The sequence below is a fragment of the Periplaneta americana genome, chromosome 9 (genome assembly GCF_040183065.1).
Source record: "Periplaneta americana isolate PAMFEO1 chromosome 9, P.americana_PAMFEO1_priV1, whole genome shotgun sequence".
Lineage (NCBI taxonomy): Eukaryota > Metazoa > Arthropoda > Insecta > Blattodea > Blattidae > Periplaneta > Periplaneta americana.
Genome location: NC_091125.1, coordinates 91,774,699 through 91,795,046, shown reverse-complemented (window position 1 = coordinate 91,795,046; position 20,348 = coordinate 91,774,699). Strand labels below are relative to the sequence as shown.

At 37.0% G+C, this 20,348-nt stretch overlaps 1 protein-coding gene across 3 annotated transcripts in view; it reads left to right on the top strand.

Annotated features, from left to right (window-relative positions):
* The window catches only part of Orco (odorant receptor co-receptor), a 93,240-nt gene that overhangs the window by 12,673 nt on the left and 60,219 nt on the right, over positions 1 to 20,348 (top strand). For all 3 annotated transcript variants that reach the window (XM_069835281.1, XM_069835279.1, XM_069835278.1), the window contains exon 2: positions 3,923 to 4,531. In XM_069835281.1, the coding sequence (XP_069691382.1) occupies positions 3,923 to 4,531 (609 nt within the window). The remainder of the gene's footprint in view (positions 1 to 3,922; positions 4,532 to 20,348) is intronic.

Below are 20,348 nucleotides of genomic sequence, written 5' to 3'. Positions count from 1 at the left end.
TTCCTACATAAATTTGCCACCAACTTCAGAACTTGATATTACAATGCTTAAATATGCTCAGATATTTACAGACAGTAAAATCCCTATAGTCTGCCTTCGGTATTGAGTATCGGTAGGGTAATGTAGATTTCACTACAACTTCAAACATTTGTGTTATAGATTCTAGACCTAAATATTTGAGGAGCATAGTATCAAAGTTAGACAACTCCATTATTTGCGATTTCGAGATATTGATCGTTTCTCATAGAATTTTGTGTGCTGAATGCGATGCTGGAACTGTTTAGGCTAAAAAACGGACAGAACAGAGCGAAAATAGCACTTAATTCTGCGCTTTAGAATAAAAATTTAGACAACTCCACTTTGGCTTGGTTTCAAATTAACACAATTCCTTTAGTAGCCAATGAGAAGCCCACATTCGTACCATCTTTTCCCATCACGCATCGCGAATCCAACATGGCTGATTGTTTTATAATCGGTTTGTGGATGAATAAGTACTGTTTTACGTAAATTTGCTTTGAAACCGAATTAGAAGAGGCTTACATTCAAAAGTAGACAATTTCACTTTAAATATGGCTTCGTTTTGATTCAAAAACAGACAACTCCACTTTAAATATGGCTTCATTTGGTTTGAAAAACAGAGAACTCCATGACTTAGTTTCAGAGATGGACAACTCCACTTTTTAAACTCAAATTTCGACCTGAATATTAATTTTAATCACATTTTGAGACTGAAAAAATATTTATATGACCCATGAGAATGTTAAAGAAATGTACGTATAACGGTGACATTGGTTTCCAAGGATCTAGTTTTTCGCCTCTCCTGTAAAGAAAAGCAAAAGTGGAGTTGTCCAAATTTGATACAAGCTCCTCATTTACAGATTCCCTTATATATTATTTATAGCCACCGACGTAGTTCAGTCGGCTAAAGCTCTTGCCTGCCGATACGGGCGCGGATTCGATTCCCGATTGGGCTGATTACCTGCTTCGGTTTTTTTCGAGGTTTCCCCCAACCGTAAGGTAAATACTAGGTAATCTATGGCGAATCCTCGGCCTCATCTCGCCAAATATCGTCTCACTATCACCAGTCCCATCGACGCTAAATAACCTAGTAGTTGACACAGCGTCGTTAAATAACAAAGTAAAAAATATGTATTTTTTATTTGTGTCAAGGGTATTAGATTGTGGCAATGTAATATTGAAGCATTAATTAATTTCTACATACATTTCTGCCACGGATTCTAGGTAGTCCGTTCATATTTCACACTACTCGTATTCTCAAATACTATGATTTTGACGTAGAACTACGTTTTTCCTCGAGTGGGGATAAGCAGGTACGTACGGAGTTTTGGATGTTCCAAAAAGTTCAAAATTTGAAACGCTTAGTCGTACGGAAAGTATAACCGCTATGTTAATAATATACAGGGTGTTAAAAAAAGTATCCAATATTTTAGGAGGTGCTAGTATGCATCAAAACAAGAAAATTATGTGTAATAAACATTGGTCCTACAACACATACTTTCTGAGATTTGAACACTTGTTCATAGGAGGTGTTCAATGTGACGTCCATTCATGGCAATGCATTCCTCTGCCCCTCGGCGTAAGGAATCATGCACTCTTTGAATTTTTTTTATACGTTAATAAGAAGTCCTGATAATGATCCACAGTTAATATCTGTGGTAGCACGTATGGCCACTTTAATTTATCACCAAGAGCGACTGCCCATACGTTGATTGAGAATCGGTGCTGATGCCTTGTTTCTTCAACTGCATGGGGATTTTCATCAGCCTACACATGCTGATTACGAAAATTCACAACGTCATCTCTGCTGAACCCCGCTCATATCCGCAACCAGACTTTCGTTTTCAGTATTCCTTGCGACCTATCATTATTTCATGCCAGGGGTGTCAACTACGGTATGATTATCCGGTAGTCTGCTGTATTGTAGGGCATTGTCATTAATGGACGTCACATTGAGCACCTCCTATGAACAAGTGTTCAGATCTCAGAAAGTATATGTTGTAGGACCCTTGTTTATTAGACACTATTTTCTTGTTCTGGTGCATACTATCACCTCCTAAAATATTGGATACTTTTTCTTAACACTCTGTATTTACAGTTTAACCCTTTCTGACTTGAATTTGTTTTTGGAGACACCATGGAGAAACAAAAAGAAACAAAGCAATCCTCTTCTTAATAACAGCTGGCCAAGGAAATGGCTGGTACTGCACTCTATCGGTAAAGAGCGAAACTACTTCTGAGGATACCAAATGGAATCATCAGGCAACTCATGAGTAAAAAATTACAGAAATGTTAGTGATTTCAAATGGATTCAGAAAGGGTTAATACTAACAGATGTCACTTCTGTACAATATGTAGGCTAATCTGGTTGTATCAGATGCGTGAGGGGCGAGGGCTGGCGCGCTGGAAATTGTCGTCTTTAGTGATCTCGGCTCAGCGCCGCGATATGAATCAGGACTGATTGCGCCGGTGTGACTTGAGATTTGTACGGGCGCTGTATCTCATTCTGTAGCATAAAAGTAACTCTGTCATTAGATAGAACCATAATTTATCTTCGAGTGAAATTACAAGTATTACGAGACCCAGTTTTTGAGAGTTGTAAACATTTCAAACATGCCCAATAAATTCTGAGCAGAATACCATTGCGAACGGTGAAATACACCAAGAGGGGTGGCCGTGGGCACAAAGATTCAGAAAATACCACATAAGCCGAAAGTCGAACGAAAACGTGAATGCAGGACCTATGATAGCTCAGCAACAAACGTTTCAAATTGCCCAGAAACTTGTCATACTGTATTGGATATTAAGTAATTTGGCTTCAATCTCTTCAACTGAGCGGAACTGTTCTTACTGTTCCACTTTGTTAGCGTATTTTAGCCTAATTTTAAAATTAGAATGGTCTAGCTCTCTGTCATGCCTGGTGTTATCAGTTAGTGGGTGTGAAAGTTAGACATCATGCGTAGTGCAAGAAAGAAAATGCTGTGTTTAGTCTGTTGCCTCACTATAATTGAAGGCAGCATGAGAGAGTGGAAATTCGCTACAGCGTGTTGTGGAAAGAGAGCTACTGTAAATACATGTGACTTTGGTATAGGGTGACCAGATTCACTTCGATAAAAAAAGAGGACACAAAGCTTAAAAAAACGAGGACATTGCTCGAAAAAAGAGGACAACAAATATACACTTAGATTTAGGCTTAGGACTATATTATATTTTAAATTACGTCAATATCTATGTTATTACAGTACAAAATATTTATAGTACAGATTTAGGCTTATATCATATTAAAAGTGTGTTAATATCTACTTTATTACAAAATAATTATGAAAAAACTTAATAATAATGATTTTACACTTACCTACATATGAAAGTCATGGGAACTATAATAAAATTATTAAAGAGAAGAGAAAATATCTATTTAGATTTACATTCGCACCTCGATTTACTAGCTACTTCTGAGCAACGACCATAACAAGGAGGAGTAGAGGGAGTTATGATCTTTGACAAAAAGTATATTCCGTCAATGCTTATTACTTGAAATTATTTGAAAAGGCGTCAAATCAGATAATTTCAAAATATCAGGCACACAAGTTACGAAACGAAGGACATTTCTTGATTTTTTTAAATTTCGCCCGGACCCCGGACAAAGCTCTGAAATGGAGGACATGTCCGGACAAAAGAGGACGTCTGGTCACCCTACTTTGGCATGAAATGCTATTCAGATATTTCTGTGATTCAGATTAGTATGCAGCCCCAGACGTAGTTCTAAGTTTAAAAGCTTGCAGCATAGCTCATCAACGCTCTGAATTCTTTTTCTCACTCAGTATTGTCTACATTCACACACATAGGTATCTCGGAATTTTTGCAGAGAACGAAGTAATATTCAAAGTATCTCTTATTCTTGCAGATGTACAAGGCACGGCTCCACGGCCTGGTCGCGGACCTGTGGCCGTTGATTCGGATAATGCAGATGACCGGATTCTTTCTACTGGACTACCACGAGGACATGAGCTTCGGATGGACTTCAATCAGGGCGGGTTACTCGGGAACCGTCTCCGGTCTCATGGTGATACAGTTCCTGCTGCTCTTTCTGAACCTGATGCACCAAGCGGAAGATGTAAACGATCTCACAGCCAATACAATCACCGTGCTATTCTTCGTTCATTCCATTACCAAGTTCTTTTACTTCGCGATCCGAAGAAACAAGTTCTACAGGACGCTGGCCACATGGAACAACGCGAACAGCCATCCTCTGTTTGCTGAGAACCATGCCAGACATCACGCCACGGCTGTGGGAAGCATGAGACGATTGGTTATGTACGTGGTTGCCGTCACTGTGTTGAGCGGATTTGCTTGGACTGGCATCACGTTCGTAGGAGATAGTGTCCATGAGATTGCTGACCCCGAGAATGCTAATGAGACGATTATCGAGGAGTTGCCGCGTCTCATGGTGAGATCGTGGTACCCCTGGAACGCCATGTCAGGAGGAGGATACTTCGTTTCTTTCATAATACAGGTGAGTACAAGTAATATGCTTTTATGTCATGAATCAGTCAAACGCTAAACGGAAGCCAGAGATGTAATACTTATATCTGAAATGCAGTTTTAATATTGACAGGAGATTTAGAGAAATTTCAATCAGAACGACTATACTCGAATTACTGTAACATTAGCGATTTGGACTCGAGAACTCGGATGTGGGTTGGAGTCCTGCTTGGAGCTATTGCCTGATTGGGATTTTATCGTGATTTTTCCTAACGGTAAAGCTAATTTCAGATAATTCCATGAAGAATCCTTTGGTTCATTTCATTTAAGTACCAATTTTGCTGTTACCAATCCCACTTACAGGCCCAATAGGTCTAAGCCATTAGCCTGTAGTGTATTCGGAAGAAAAAATAAATGTAGGCAAACTTAACAGAGGGTAATTGGGATTGGTAAAAACGGTACGCTTCTCGCGGTATATCGGTACATTTTGAGCGGTAGAGTCCGTTAAACTGCAAGTGGGTGGTACTTACTGCTTATGCTTTACGTTAAGTTCTACGTACTCTAGTTACAACACAGCAGCCATTATCGCCGCGGCCTCATGCTTAACATGTCGGCATCATACAATAACATGCGGTGTGCTTTAAAAACATAATTTTGCCGACCGATTGCTGCTCTGTAGGTTTCACTCTAAGCGTCACGTTGTCACATCTACTTCCTCGATAAGAATAAGCACTAGTTTGTTACATTGTTAAATGACTATTATTATCATTATCATTATCATTATTATTATTATTATTATTATTATTATTATTATTATTATTATTATTATTTCATATACGAGTACGTTGACATTCTTAACTCTTAATAATAACTCTTTAATAATAATTTTTAATCACATACCTTAATGTTCGTCCTCAGCACAAGACATTGCAACCTCGGTTTTAGTTCACGTGGATTAGACAAGTAGGTGTCATTTAATAATGGAAGCAGCTTATTGGTTGCAATATTGAAATTGAGGCGAGTGATTGGAGCGGCGACATAAAAAATTGAAAACAATAATGCAATTAAATTTCAAAGACCTGCCGAATGTTATGCACGAGGCCCCTCAAACTTGTCGAATTTTAACCATGAGAGCGCGGCGATAGTACCGATATCAGATATTATCACCGCGGTCTCATGCTTAACAGGTCTTTGAGCAGCCTCATTTAACTCACACATGTAAGGTCAATTAAAACAGTGTTCATGGGTTAGATAATAAACATACTATATATATATATATATATATATATATATATATATATATATATATATTGTATGTTTATTATATAACAAACTAGTGCTTATTCTTATCGAAAAAGTAGACGTGACAACGTGACGCTTAGAGTGAAACCTACAGAGCAACAATCGGTCGGCAAAATTATGTTTTAAAAACACACCGCATGTTATTTTATGATGCCGGCATGTTAAGCATGAAGCCGTGGCGATAATACGGTATTTTATCAGTGTTTGTGTTTGTCGTTATGAACGCCCGTTCTTTCTTTAATATTAAGTTACAGTTATACTTAGATGTTATTAATACAAACAAGACAATATTTACATAGCCACCGGCGTAGCTCAGTCGGCTAAGGCGCTTGCCTATCCATTCCAAAGTTGCACTCGGGCACAGATTTTATTCCCGATTAGGCCGATTACCTGATAGAATTTTTCCCGAGCTTTTACCCAACCGTGAAAATCAGGTAATCTGTGGCGAATCCTCGGCCTCATCTCGCCAAATACCATCTCGTTATCACCAATCCCATATACGCTAAATAACTCAGTAGTTTATACAGTGTCGTTAAATAGCTAACTAAAAAATATATTTACGTAGGGGAGAGTCGGGTAGTATCGGACATCGGGTAATATCGGACAGTGAGTTTCTTTCATCTACTACACGATGATAGTACCTGATTGACATGGTTACGTTTCTGTGATGTCGCATAGAGAAACGTAACCATGTCATTCAGGTACTACCATATGGTGGTAGATGAAAGAAACGCACTGTCCGATACTACCCGATGTCCGATACTACCCGACTCTCCCCTAAATTAATTATGACTTAAAATGAAAGGGAGTATTTAGTTAATATACGTGCATGCATACCGATCCAAACAGGAACAGGAACATATTCATATGTTTATGAATTATAAATTATAATCAATACTCAATGTCTGTGAAATAGAAGTTATAGCTCTACTGGTTTCGGCTAGAATTTTGAGGAATCGCCTATATAGTTAGGAAATCTTTCGCACGATAAAATTAACAAGTAATTATTATTTAACATTTCATTTACCAAGCTCTTTTCTTTTATTGAAATCGTTTTGACCTTGTCTAAAATGCCAGCCTGTAAATTTGTGAGACTGTCTTTGAATAAAACTAATTTTACCTATAAATAATATAAATTATTTAATTGCCATTAAAATAAATATAACTGAAATATCGTATCATGTACAATATACCTACCAGTGAAGTAGGTAGTGGCTAACAATTTAGTTTGTAATTTAGTGTTGTATACTTACTGTATAAGAAGATAGTACTCCTAATATTCACAAGGAAAATTGATTTCGCCTTAGCTAACATTCGGACATGTTCAGCTGTGCTATAAAAATATGGATATACCGAGTTTTGCTAAAATAAAATTTGAATATCATACAATTATTATTAATTATTAATAGTAATTCGTATTTATTAATTATTTTACACATTGAACACCTTATATTTACATTCTTTTACATTCTCTTGTGCGAGTATGATTTCGGTTTTTCTTTTAACTGAATTAGTTGAGGATCAGGATTGCCGTACTTCTCATTTTTTCTCTTCTGTGCTATAAAAGATTTTGATCTTCCCTTTTTTCCTTGATCTTCTGCTCGTTTCTCCGACAGAAACATCCATTATAATAGTTCCGATAACAGCAACACTTCACAATGCAGTGCAAGCTAACTGGAATTCGCAGAAACGCTGTGCCGCAGACTGCTGAGATAATTAGAAATTTTTAGCCCATTGTTGGGAGGTTCAAGTGCTCTAAAATGACCTTGCACACTCATTGGCAACAGTTGCAAATAGCGGGAAATTTAAACAACTGTTAGAACTAAGTTGGACATGTGCTATTTTGCTTAAAAAGTGTACTAAACAATTACTGGAGATGTTCAGTTTTTAGAAAAAATGCCTGGAAGAAGTAAACTGGATGGATATGTTCAGCTTTGATGCAAAAATCAATATTCACAATGCTGTTTCAATAGGATATATTCACTTTCTTCGAAAAATAAATTTAAATCTAGTTAAATATCAGATAGATCTGCCATAATCGATATTATAACACAATTTCATAATTTTTGGACTTGTTCACTTTTAAAAAAAGCTCTTCTTAGCCATCACTTCATCTCACCTACCTTGATAACGTTTTTTTCATGTCTTGATGAAGTCTTTCTCCGTGTTCTTCGCTGTAATCTCCAAGGCAATCAGGAAAGAAGTCAAGATGGCCCTGTTATTGTTGTTTAGTCAATTGTCCGAAGACCGGTCTGAACCTCACAAGTGATACCAAGAAGGCACCACTTATGAGGCAATTAGGCCAGGAGAGAATGGGGTAGGGTGGCCAGTTCCTTTCCCCCTCCATTACATACATCGCCGACTAGCTACATATTACACTAGTCAGACTTCAGATGCACACAAACAATTGTTCTTCCTCTGATATATATCGTCATGCTGCCTGATAATAGATGTACATATCAGCATAACCTCAATCAGAGGATGATGGCTAAGAAGGAAACTAATTTTAATGCTCATATTGCATCCTAAATTTTTCATAGCTACCAACATATTTTGTACAATTTTTTTAATATTGGTGTTTCCTATTCCCGAAGAAATTGTCAACCACATTCTTAAATCCTGTCCAAGCCAGTCGTTCTTCATGGGTCATTAAATTTTCAAAGTATTGATCTTTCATCAAACTTCTTATGTTCGCTCCCACAAATATCCCTTCTTTAAGTTTAGCCCCAGAGAGAAAAGAAAATTTAGAACTTACGTAATTAAAACAATCACCTTCTTTATGCAATGTTTTCACAAAATGTTTCATTATTCCCAGTTTAATGTGAAGGGGCTGCAAGATGATCTCTCGTTTCACCATGTATTCTCTAATGATTTTTTTATTCCCAGGATTCATTGTTGTTCTAGCAGGCCATTCTCTTCTAACCCAAGTTAGGGTCGTGATGCAGTCGCCATCATTAGACCGATTTTAAATTACCTGATAACGTTTACACATATAAATTTCACTTCAAAATTATAATTATATGACTGTAATGCTTACGTGTACTCCTAGACAACTCGAGAAGTAGCGATTGTTTCACAGTCGATCGTGTTAAATCACTTTACGACAGATTTTATCGAATGCAGCATAAGATTACGCGCGAAATTTAAATATAAGGCACTTAAGGAATTATATAGTGGGTTTTTGGCGACAACGGATTTTATTTTTGTAGAGAGCATGAAAAAGTCATTCAAAATGACCCTTCGTCATGTAAGGCGCCAAAACATGGCAACTCTGTGCGATTGTTGAAACTATAGTCGCGACGCTGTTATTCCCGGCGTGACTCCTCCTCTTTGCTTACGTCTTAGGAAGTCAATGCTCTATAAAGTCTAGGTAGGTAGTATCGTTGGCCATTTTTGGCTCAGCAACCAGACGAGGGATCTATTTGCCACACCGTTAAAATTATCATGTCGTAGCTCCTATGATAATAAATCAAACACACTATAATTCAGCAAATAATTGAGCGGCAAATAATGTCCTCGTGTTCTTTCTGCGAACGCCAACGAAAGAGCCAAAATGGCGGGCGATTATATTAAGTATTTATCCAGCCTTAGAAAATGCTTAATATCTTCATAAACGAATCACAAGACGCACACGTTTAAATGTAGCTGACCTGCAACGTGATTGGCTGCCGGTAATTAGAGAGACGGGATTATAAGCAAGCTAGTTATTCCTGCTTTTCATGAGAAACAAAGAACGTTATATTTTCTTTTCAGTTACAAGTATTTCCCTGTAAGTTTTTCTTGTAAATATAAGGACATCTATATCCTTCTAATATAAAACTATATTGTATTCAATTTTTTCAAACTGATTTAAGTAATACTCGTATTTTAACGTTTTACTTCTTCCATTTCAACTGTTAGTCAATGAATTTAAACTCTCGTGCTCTATTATATTCATCTATATCTTTTTTATTAACATAAAAATCTGTTCTTATATCTAAGCTTCAGTCATCAGATTCCACCACAGGCCGAGGAATAAGTAATTTCTCAGAAGAGTATCAGTCCAGATGATATATCGTCTACTTGAGAACATTTTTCTATTGTTTTATTTTCTTTCTTACAATAAGGATTTTACCATTCCGGCAAGCTGAGGGAATGTTATTTAATAGTCTAGGAAGATAGATTTCTACACTTCTTTCTAAGATCAAAAAGTGCATTACTACGAAATCAATGAAAAGAAGTCCTACTACTTCTGCACTTGAAAAAAAACCGGAACTCCTTTAAATATTTTAGAGTGACACATACGTTTTATTTCGAGACACTCTTGCTATCAGAAATAGCCAGCATGGAAGTCTAATACCATCAATAAACTTCACTTTAACCTTTTCTTACTATTGGCTATGGATTCGATGTATAAATACGGGATAGGCCCTACAAATAGTGATCTAGTGCAGGGGTCGTCAGCACAGAGCACGCTGGGGCTAGAGTCCGTTACCCGCGGAAAACGCAGTGCACTATGGTGCGTACCTGCTAGCGAGTATGATCTCTATCTCTTCCTGCTGCACGACGGTGCACACTGGACGGCACCGCGTACCCAATGCACATTTCAGCGAGTGCTGACGACCACTGATCTAGTGTATGAATTATTTTTCTCTTGGAAATTCCAAAGACACGATTATACGGTAAAAATGAGTGACCTTTCTATTTGAATTTCTGTGTATCTTCAGTATCCCTGGTCGTAATAAAGCTATACACATACGTATGATTGTGTGGTTGTTATTTTGATGAATACATCCACAGAGGACAAGTGCATCTCTATTACTCTTTTCTTTCAACCACTGATGACATCTCAAAACATTATGCAATTTCCTTCGCACATTTCTTGCCTAAACCTCCGTCGTACAAATATACGATCGACTGTTCTCTTTTCAAGTCATGGACATAAAGCAATAAATCAAAACTATCTTAAATAGGAAGATTTTAAGACATGTGGTAGGGACAGATTTTGCATGTAGTTAGAAACTATGGCTTACACCAGCATTTCTCAAACTATGGTCCGCGGACCACCTGTGGTCTGTCCTTGTGGTCCTTCAAAAAAGACAGAAGAAAAAATAAAATTCAAACGAATTGCGTATCACGTTATAGCTTAAAATCTCAGAGTTTGGAAATGACACATGGCAATCGAATTTCACTTTTTCTCCCAGTACTGACATTTTATGAAATTATTATCCTACCCGTCTACCGACTTCCCACTCTACTCTCAGCAACAAAAGAGTGATTTAAAGCACTATATACGTGGTATTTCTCGACATCTTTTTCCTGCACATCTGGCGCCGCGCCTGTAACCCAGCCAGGGACCACCCGAATTCATAAAGAAGACCAAAGTACCGAACCTTAATTCAATTTTAAAATATAGCCTAAATATAGGCCTATTGGTATTAAAATATGCTACGAAAATGATAAATTTGCTTTCGAAGGGAACAAGAGTAAGGTGGTCCGCGGAGCAGTTCTGACTTTAAAAAGTGGTCCCCACTTCAAAAAAGTTTGCGAAACGCTGGCTCACACAGTTTCTTCAGCATTAACTCTTCTTTTGGTATCCTTTAATGATGTGTAGAATTTAGAAAAGATTCTCTTATAGACAGCTAAATCAACTCTCGCCACAAGTTTTTCTTTTCCATTTAAATGTGACCTGTTTAATGTAACTCGCTTATCCGAAAGGCCCGGACTCCTTGTCTAGCGGAGATAGCGACGTTCACCTCTCGCCACTCGCTCTGCCCAGGCTTTTAACACTTTCGGTGACCCTGCCTTGCTGTTGTACAGCTGCAGTGTGGTTTGTGTTCTACGAAATTTCTCCTCTCCCTTATACCGTATCCATTAGTTTATATTCATATTCGGATTTGTTTACTTAAAACTTTATCTTAAGTTCTTTCTAAGCAACGCTGAAGAACGGAGTCAGACAAGTGACCAAACAGCTTGGAGCTGACGTAGGTTCTTCTCCGCAGCCCCAAATTCCCTTACAAGGACTCGCGATCACATACCTTTATATTGTTTTTCTTCTGACTTTCTCGTTCGTCCCTTCTCTCCTCCCTCCCTTCATTCATTCATTCATTCATTCATTCATTCATTCATTCATTCATTCATTCATTCATTCATTCATTCATTCATTCATTCATTCATTTAAAAGTTCTTCTTACAGACGTAGATTTGAGATGTGTCTAAAGTGTAACTGAAGTTTTGGTTGGGAAAATTGTGGTACATGTAATATATATTGTACTTCATTTTAGAATCTAGGCATTTTATTGTGAATGTGCATGATACGAGCATTCATTTCGCTCATTCATTCATAGTCTTTCACTGCAAACCCAGCATTCTACAATCTTTCCTATTTTCCTCATTCCTCTTAGTCTACGCATATGATCCATGTATCTTAATGTTGTGTATTATTTGATACCTCTTCTGCTCCGAGCTTTCCTCCCGTTCACTATTCCTTCCAATGCATCCTTAAGTATCGTCAAGTGGGGCTACTTTGATAGATTTAACTTACATTTTTTATGGTTACAGTTTAATTTTTTAGTATTTTAACATATAAAAAATATGTAGATATCAGATTGTCTTTAACTTGCTATCCTATTTCTAAGAAAATAAATGTGTTGATTTGTACCCGTGAAAAAAATGAAGACCATACTATCAAAGCTAAACTGTGATGGGGGCTACTTTGATATACCATTATTTAAAGCCAGATTTCCGTAGTAACCCGAAGATGACATAATAGAGTCAAACTAAAGTTGTGGGATTTGCTATTATAGAGGTGAATCAGGGCAAATTAAGCAAATGAAATTATATTTAAAGGACATTTCAAATACCACATTAGTATTTCATTTGCAAGTAAAGTACAAAGGCTCATTGTACATTATAATAGACATAGAAAATTATATAAATTGTTGAAATCAAATTTGTTCTACCAAAACATTACGAATCTCATAAATAATTAATCTAGACTACAAACTAAATCAATTTTTCATAAAAATAATGGAAACAAAACTAGAATTTACTTGAATTCAAGAACAATAGGGAAGACATAGGCCTAAATCATGGAATTGTCAGTTAGTTCTGCGACCGAAGAAGGTAAAATCGTGATGATGTGTTGCATTGAAATAGTAGAAATGTTCTGTCAATTGGCTTAAATTTTGTTTCACTCTCATGAGTTCTTTTGAGACCATGAATCACTATCCCATTTGATGCCATGTCCACAATTTCAAAGACGTGTGAAGATTTTCTTATCTTTACTATAAAGAAATTTAGCAAGGATGAATTTTCCTGTTTTTGGGTTTTCTGATTCTATTTCATATGTTAGCATCTTCTGGAATTTTGAGGCCTGAAACTTTGACCTGCCTATTTACACAAATCACCTGAGGCTCTTCGTCATCACTGCTGCATTTGTTGTTTGAAGTAGACGCAGTAACCATACTCTTCCCTGATTCAACATTGAGTCGTCTCTTTTTTCTCATCATAGAGAATTCTAGAATTCCCAAATCAGTGTTCTTGAACAAATGCCATGAGGCAACTCTCAACCTGTTGTTCAACAGCTTCTACAGGCTCCGGAATTTTTTGAGGACTCCTTTCTTATTGTAAGGACAAATTCCCGCAGAAAAGGAACTGTTTTATCAAAATGTGTTTTATTTCAGACTTTTCTGTATCTCCGGGAAATGATTGTTTATTATTATGTGTCTGTAACTTTTTCTTATCCATGTAGATCAATGCTTTCTTCAACAAGCTTGGAAAATTAGCCTTCGTACAGTTGAAAATCGAGGATTTTCTCTTTCCACTCCATCAAAATATTTCGCCAGGCTCCTCTGAAGAATCTGAAAAATTGTTGTACTGGCGAGAACCTGGTTCCTTTTTATAATCTCGCACCATAGTAGCTCTGGACGGACAACGATAACGTCTAAAACAATATAAATGTAATTTTAAATGTTTGACTAGATTATCAATTTAGCCCCATCCTCTCTATCAAAGTTACCCCGTGACTCTTCAACGTAACTGGTGTGCATACCGCAACATTCAAGTGAACGACAAGCAACATTTTAAATGCCAAAGAACAACTTTATTTGAAAATAGAATTGAATATTCATTTATAAGTACGCTCACTTGTGTAGCTTCAAAGTTTTGCAGGTATCAGAAATCCTCATTCACTTTATAAACCACAAAATATTTAATTTCTCCTCTACAACATGTCCACACCTGTGAAGTAACGGTCAGCGCGTCTGGTGCGAAACCAGGTTGCCCGGGTTCGAATCCCGGTCGGGACAAGTTACCTGGTTGAGGCTTTTTCCGGGGTTTTCCCTCAACCCAATACGAGCATGTGCTGGGTAACTTTCGGTGCTGGACCCCGGACTCATTTCACCGGAATTATCACTTTCATATCATTCAGACGCTAAATAACCTAGACGTTGATAAAGCGTCATAAAATAACCCAATAAAATAAAAAAAATCTACATGTAGCATTTATATATAACCGTCGCTATCTCATAACTAGTTTAACAGAACTGCCAACACGAGTTCCAAAGCTGGCCACATTCTGATATCTTTCGCGTGAATTCGATTTTAGTAATCGATCGAAGTGGTTATCAAAGTAGCCCCCAATATCAAAGTAACCCCTAATGACGGTATGCAGTTTCTCCTTAATCAGTATCCCAGTCAGTGTCTTTTTCTCTTCCTGGCCAGTTTTAGCATTATTCTTTTTTCACCCACTCTTTTTATAACAGTTTAATTTCAAATTCTATCCGTCCATTTCACACGCTCCGTTTTTCTCCATATCCACATTTCAAATGTTTCTAGTCGCTTCTCTTGACTTTGTCGTAAAGTTCAAGTTTCTGTCTCGTACAGTACCACACTCCACACAAAGCACTTCACTAGTCTCTTCCTTAGTTATTTTTCCAGAGGTCTGCAGAAGATGTTCCTTTTTCTAGTAAAAGCTTCCTTGACCATTGCTAGTAGTAGCTCATATTACTGTTTATAGTATTTGAAGCTGTCCACTTGTTCCACTGCTCATTGCGAATTCGAAAGTTTACCTTCTTTAGTTTTCTTCCTATAACCATGGCCTTCGTCTTGTTTGTGGGCATTCAATATCAGTTTAAAAACTTCACTACCATGATTTATCCTTGCAGCAGCAAAATGCGTATGAAACACCCTTGAAGTGTGACATTTAAGTTCACAAATAGTTCTTTCTTTGATATTAAAATTAGTTTCTTACTTTCTTTCTTTCTTTCTTTCTTTCTATTACCTGATTCGGCATCAACGTTTCAAAGATATCTCAATTTATTACTTCACCATCAAGGTTTCATTTAAAAAATATGTTAAAATCCCGTCGCTCTAATTTCCGGCAGCCAATCGCGTTGCAGGGCGGCTACATTTAAACGTGTGCGTCTTGTGATTCGCTGAGAAAGACGTTATTCATTTCTTAAGGCTCGATAAATACTTAATATAATCGCCCGCCATTTTGGCTCTTTCGTTGGCGTTCGCAGAAAGCACACGAAGACGTTATTTGCCGCTCAATTATTTGCTGAATTACAGTGCGTTTGATTTATTATCATAGGAGCTACGACATGATAATGTTTAACAGTGTGGCAAATAGATTCCTCGTATGGTAGCTCGGCAACGAAAGAACAAAAATGGCGAACGATACTACCTACCTAGACTTTATAGAGCCTTCACTTACTAAATCGTAAGCAAAGAGGAGGAGTCACGCCGGGAATAACAGCGTCGCGACTATAGCAAGAATTATTGAACTACTGTATTAGAATGTATTACATCGTTTGGTCACAGTATAAGAAGAATCAGTAGGGACGACTCTTGTCGGCACCTTTGATGTTGTTGGTACTAAATTCAAGCTCAGTAATTTCTAGTTCTCAATCAATCCAACTATGTCGCTAGTATCAAACCACTATCAAAATATTAGTAAAATATTTATTTATTTATTTTATTGGTCAGTAATACGAATAATCTTGTATGTATATTACCTATCATTAGTATTATGTCGCTAGGAAATCAAAATACTTATATCCATTGTTGACGTTCATGTTCGCACTTCACCGCAACGGACGCCATGATGCATTATGTTGTACTTTGATCAATTTACCAACATAATCCTCAAACAGTGACTTGAACGTTAGCGTCAATTAGTGAATATTTTCATGATGATTGCATACGGAAGTAATTATTATTATGGTTATATTGCCATTCCTTTGCCTCATGTCTTTAAAATTGTTAAAAGATGAGTAATGAATGTTTTCAGTTAATATTAAATTATACCAGCCTGTCGTAGATGGAGATCCATCTGGTGGAGGATCCAGATAATACACCCGGTTTCGTGACATGCGCACTCAGAATTTGTTCACACAAAATGGCCTAGGTGTCTTTACTGTATGTTCTCTATACTGTGGTTTGGTTACATAAAAGAACACCACTGCTACTAGAAAAAGCATATACTTACCTGGATTGTTCATCCATTGTTTTTACTTGGTGCGTAATTTTCTGCGTATGATATTGTGTGGAAACCCTTAGAAATTGGCTGTGTTAATCTTCTTAGAATATTATATTATTGACGAAAACTCACTGCTATGTTGGAGCCTTTTCACATGCTACCTAGACCTAGGACTGAAAATGCTAAACACGGTGTACATCTCATTCTCAACAATCATTTTCAGGGGGTGCTCATACGGCTATGCGCAGACACGTAAATTTTAGACAGTTGACGCATGACGTCACCGAGGAAGCTAAACAATTGGCAGTATGAATTAAAAGCAAGCTATAAGTTGTTTTCTAGCAGTGATTCTGGTTACGTGTGCCCTAAATGTGACAAATCTGCACTCATAGTGGAATATTTCCAAATAAAAATGTGTTATAATGAACTGAATTATATTTATAGCAGTTACTATTGTTAATTCGGGCTTTCACGTGTTTTATAATCGTAGTATATAGGTTATGTATTTAAGTTAGCCCACGTGGTATTAAGTTAATTAGTTTATTGTAAATATTTTGTGCCTAAAAACATATTGCATTATTTACCATGCCCGGTTGCGCAGTGTTTTCGTGTAAAAATTATAATCGTAAGACTAAAGGTTCAGATTTGATTTACCACACCTTTCCCAAGGATGACAGTGTTTGTAAGCAATGGATTCATGCGTGCAGAAGGAAAGACAAAATCAACATTAAAAATGCCACCGTGTGTAGTGTTCATTTTCTACCAGCAGATTATGAGAGGGACCTGAAAGCCGAGCTCTTGAACATTAAACCTAAAAAGATGCTTAAAATTTCTGCAGTTCCTTCATTGCATCTGGACATCGATTCAAGACCAAACAAGATGAATATAGAGGCTTCATCTTCACACCAGCCAGAGTCACCACAAATTACGGTAAGTGACAGACAGACAAGGCAGATTAATCGACATTCAAGAAAGCGAGGGCTTGAGAGATTGAAGACACTATCACCCAAGAAGAAGAAGTTTGATGTTGGTACAATTACAGATAGCACTAGTGACTCAGAAAGACATTTGAAAGCACGGTTAGACAAATTAGAGAAAGATAATAAACAAATGCAGACTGAAATGAATAAGTTAAAACTTAAAAATAAGTCACTGACCTTGGCTCTGAGCAGGAAAAGTAAACATATACAGCAACTTGAGAACAGAATTAATGCAAAGGTAAAAAAGAGAGTTTCCATTGTTTTGAGAAAAATTTTTACAGAAAACCAGATCAAGAACTTGTTGGTGACAAAAAAGAAGCCAAAATGGACAAGAGAAGATATAAGCAGAGCCTTGACACTCCGCTCAATATCGAGGAAATGCTACATATATTTAAGGCAAAGTGTAGGAATCCCCTTACCATCACTGTCAACTCTAAGGCGCTGGGTTTCCAATTCCTTTAAGTGCAGGCCTGGCATATTAAGTGATGTTTTATTTATGATGCAAACTCAATGCAAGCATTTAACAAAAAATGAACTTTTATGTATCCTGAGTTTTGATGAAATGAATGTGGATGCAAGAGTGTGCTATGACCAAGATGAGGATAAAGTTTATGGGCCCCACAGCCAGGCACAAGTCGTAATGGTTCGAGCGCTATGCAGTAATTGGAAGCAGCCAATATTTTTTGATTTTGACGTTACAATGACAGGATCACTGCTAAAAGAAATCATTTTAGAAGTGCAAAAGGTGGGTGTTGTTATTGTGGGAGTTGTAAGTGACATGGGTGGGAAAAACAAGAGAGTCTGGAAGGATTTGGAAGTAGATCACAAGAAAAGTTGTTTTGATAACCCCAGTGATGACACCAAGCGCATATGGGTTTTCCAAGATGTGCCACACATAATAAAATTATTGAGAAACCACTTCATTTACGATGGTTTTACTTTACCCAGTGGGAAGATAATTAACAAAACCATTATTGAGAATATTTTATCTATGGATGGAGGTGAAATAAAAATCTGCCCGAAACTGAAATATAACCATCTAATGGTATCAGGTAGAGACCGACAGCGTGTCCGTCCTGCATGTGAATTATTTTCAAATCACGTTGCAAAAGCCATTAGTTACCTCTTGCCAAATGAACATGAAGCATCAGAATATTTCAAACTTGTTAATGATGTTTTTGATATTTTCAATTCTAGGATTCCGGACAGTGAACAAATTCCCATTGCAAGTGGTTTTGGCATACATTTTAAAGACCAAGAGAATATCCTAAGGACATTTCATACCATGTGTGAAAAAATGAGAGTTGGCAAGAACACTTCACTGCTTCCTTTTCAGAAAGGTTTTATAATGTCCATTAGATCTTTATTAGGTTGTTTTTCTGACCTCAGAAAATTGTATGGGCTAAGCTACATCTTAACTGCTAGACTGAACCAAGACTGCCTTGAAAATCTTTTCTCTCAAATAAGAGCATTGGGACGCACTTACGACCATCCCCTTCCAGTAGAATTTAAAAACCGTTTGAGGCTGCTTATAATGAGTCGCAACATTTCAGACATTTCGTTCAATTCCTCAACTGTTGAACTAGAAGCAGATACAATTGATTATCTTACTTCTAACCTTTTTGCAGGACTTCTACCAGACATGACAGAGGCATTGGCAATGATAGAAAATGATTCTGAAATTTCAGAAATTACTGTTGAAAACCTTCCTGAAGCAAGAGTCATACAAAATGTTTCTGAATTTTCCAGCGAAGGTCTACGATATTTGGCTGGCTATATTGCTTTTCGCTGTCGTGAAGTAGATAGATCATTAGGGGATCCTACAGGCCAATTAATTAGTGTTACACCAGATGCATTGCCGGTACATCAGGGCTGGATTGAAAAACTGTCTCGAGGAGGTCTGCTCAAACCATCAGATGAATGGCTATGCACAGTGAAACAGTTTGAAGTAGTGTTTGTAGGAGTGCATGGTGATAAATTAAACTGCTGCAACGTCATTAAGGGCATGTGTAACATTCTCGCACAGAAGTTTCCACATGTACATCCATTAATAATTAAAATATATACAAGAACAAGGACGTTTATCCGCATTCGTTCACTGAATACGGCAGCGAAGACTGCAAGAGCAGCGGAACTACAAAGAAAGAAGGCACGTAAATGGCAAGCTTCTGCTAGGCGCTGACAAGAGAGAAGAATTCATTCCAATCTTCAGGGAGGAGGAAAAAGGTATGTGATATAAATACCTACTTAATGATTATTGTGTTTGAAAATATGCAGCCTATTTTCAAACATAATAAAGTGTTCACAACTTCACATATTCATAGTCAATGAATGGCATGAGGTGGCTAGCTTTATTCTCCAACCGACTTCACCCCGTGGAGTCATGGTAATTTTAAATGAGGCTGAAAGGGTTCTAGAGCCAATCTAGGTCCAAAGATGTCAAGCATAATATGTTTGTAACATTTAATATAGTTTATAGCTTTAAGTGAGTTATGTTAATAATCAGCTTAATGTGTATTATAACGAGTATTTGAAAATATAGGACTAATGATATAGTAATATATATGGAAAAATTATGTGCCTATATTAATTAAAATGCATAGGCCTACTATCAGAAATAATTAGGCCTACCCATGGCTTTATTATTTCTGTATGTTCTAATAATATTTATTAATGTGTTATGTTTTCTGTCATTGTTATTATGTTAGGAAATTATTAGCATTCACTATGTAATTGTTCTATTTAATAACGAACATTTCTTATGAAGGGTAACTATATTTTCTGATACAAAAATGTTATTTCGTACGAACTCTTCTCCAGTTTAGAAGATGAAATTACTTGTAACACATAGGGATAAGACACGCTTAATATAGTTTCCTTTTGTGAGTGGTACATTTTTCCTCACAAATAAAAGTTAAACAAAAAACAAATTGTCGTTTAAAAGAATTTTGTGCGATAACTTGTTACAAATACTTCGGTGTTGGAGGCCATAATGCATCCCGTGGATAACGAGCTTCCGAAGTGACGTCACGAGTTCGTCTGCTAGCGGAAATTGCCGAGTGGCTCTACCTTATAGTAAATCCATATACCTTGAATCATTTTAA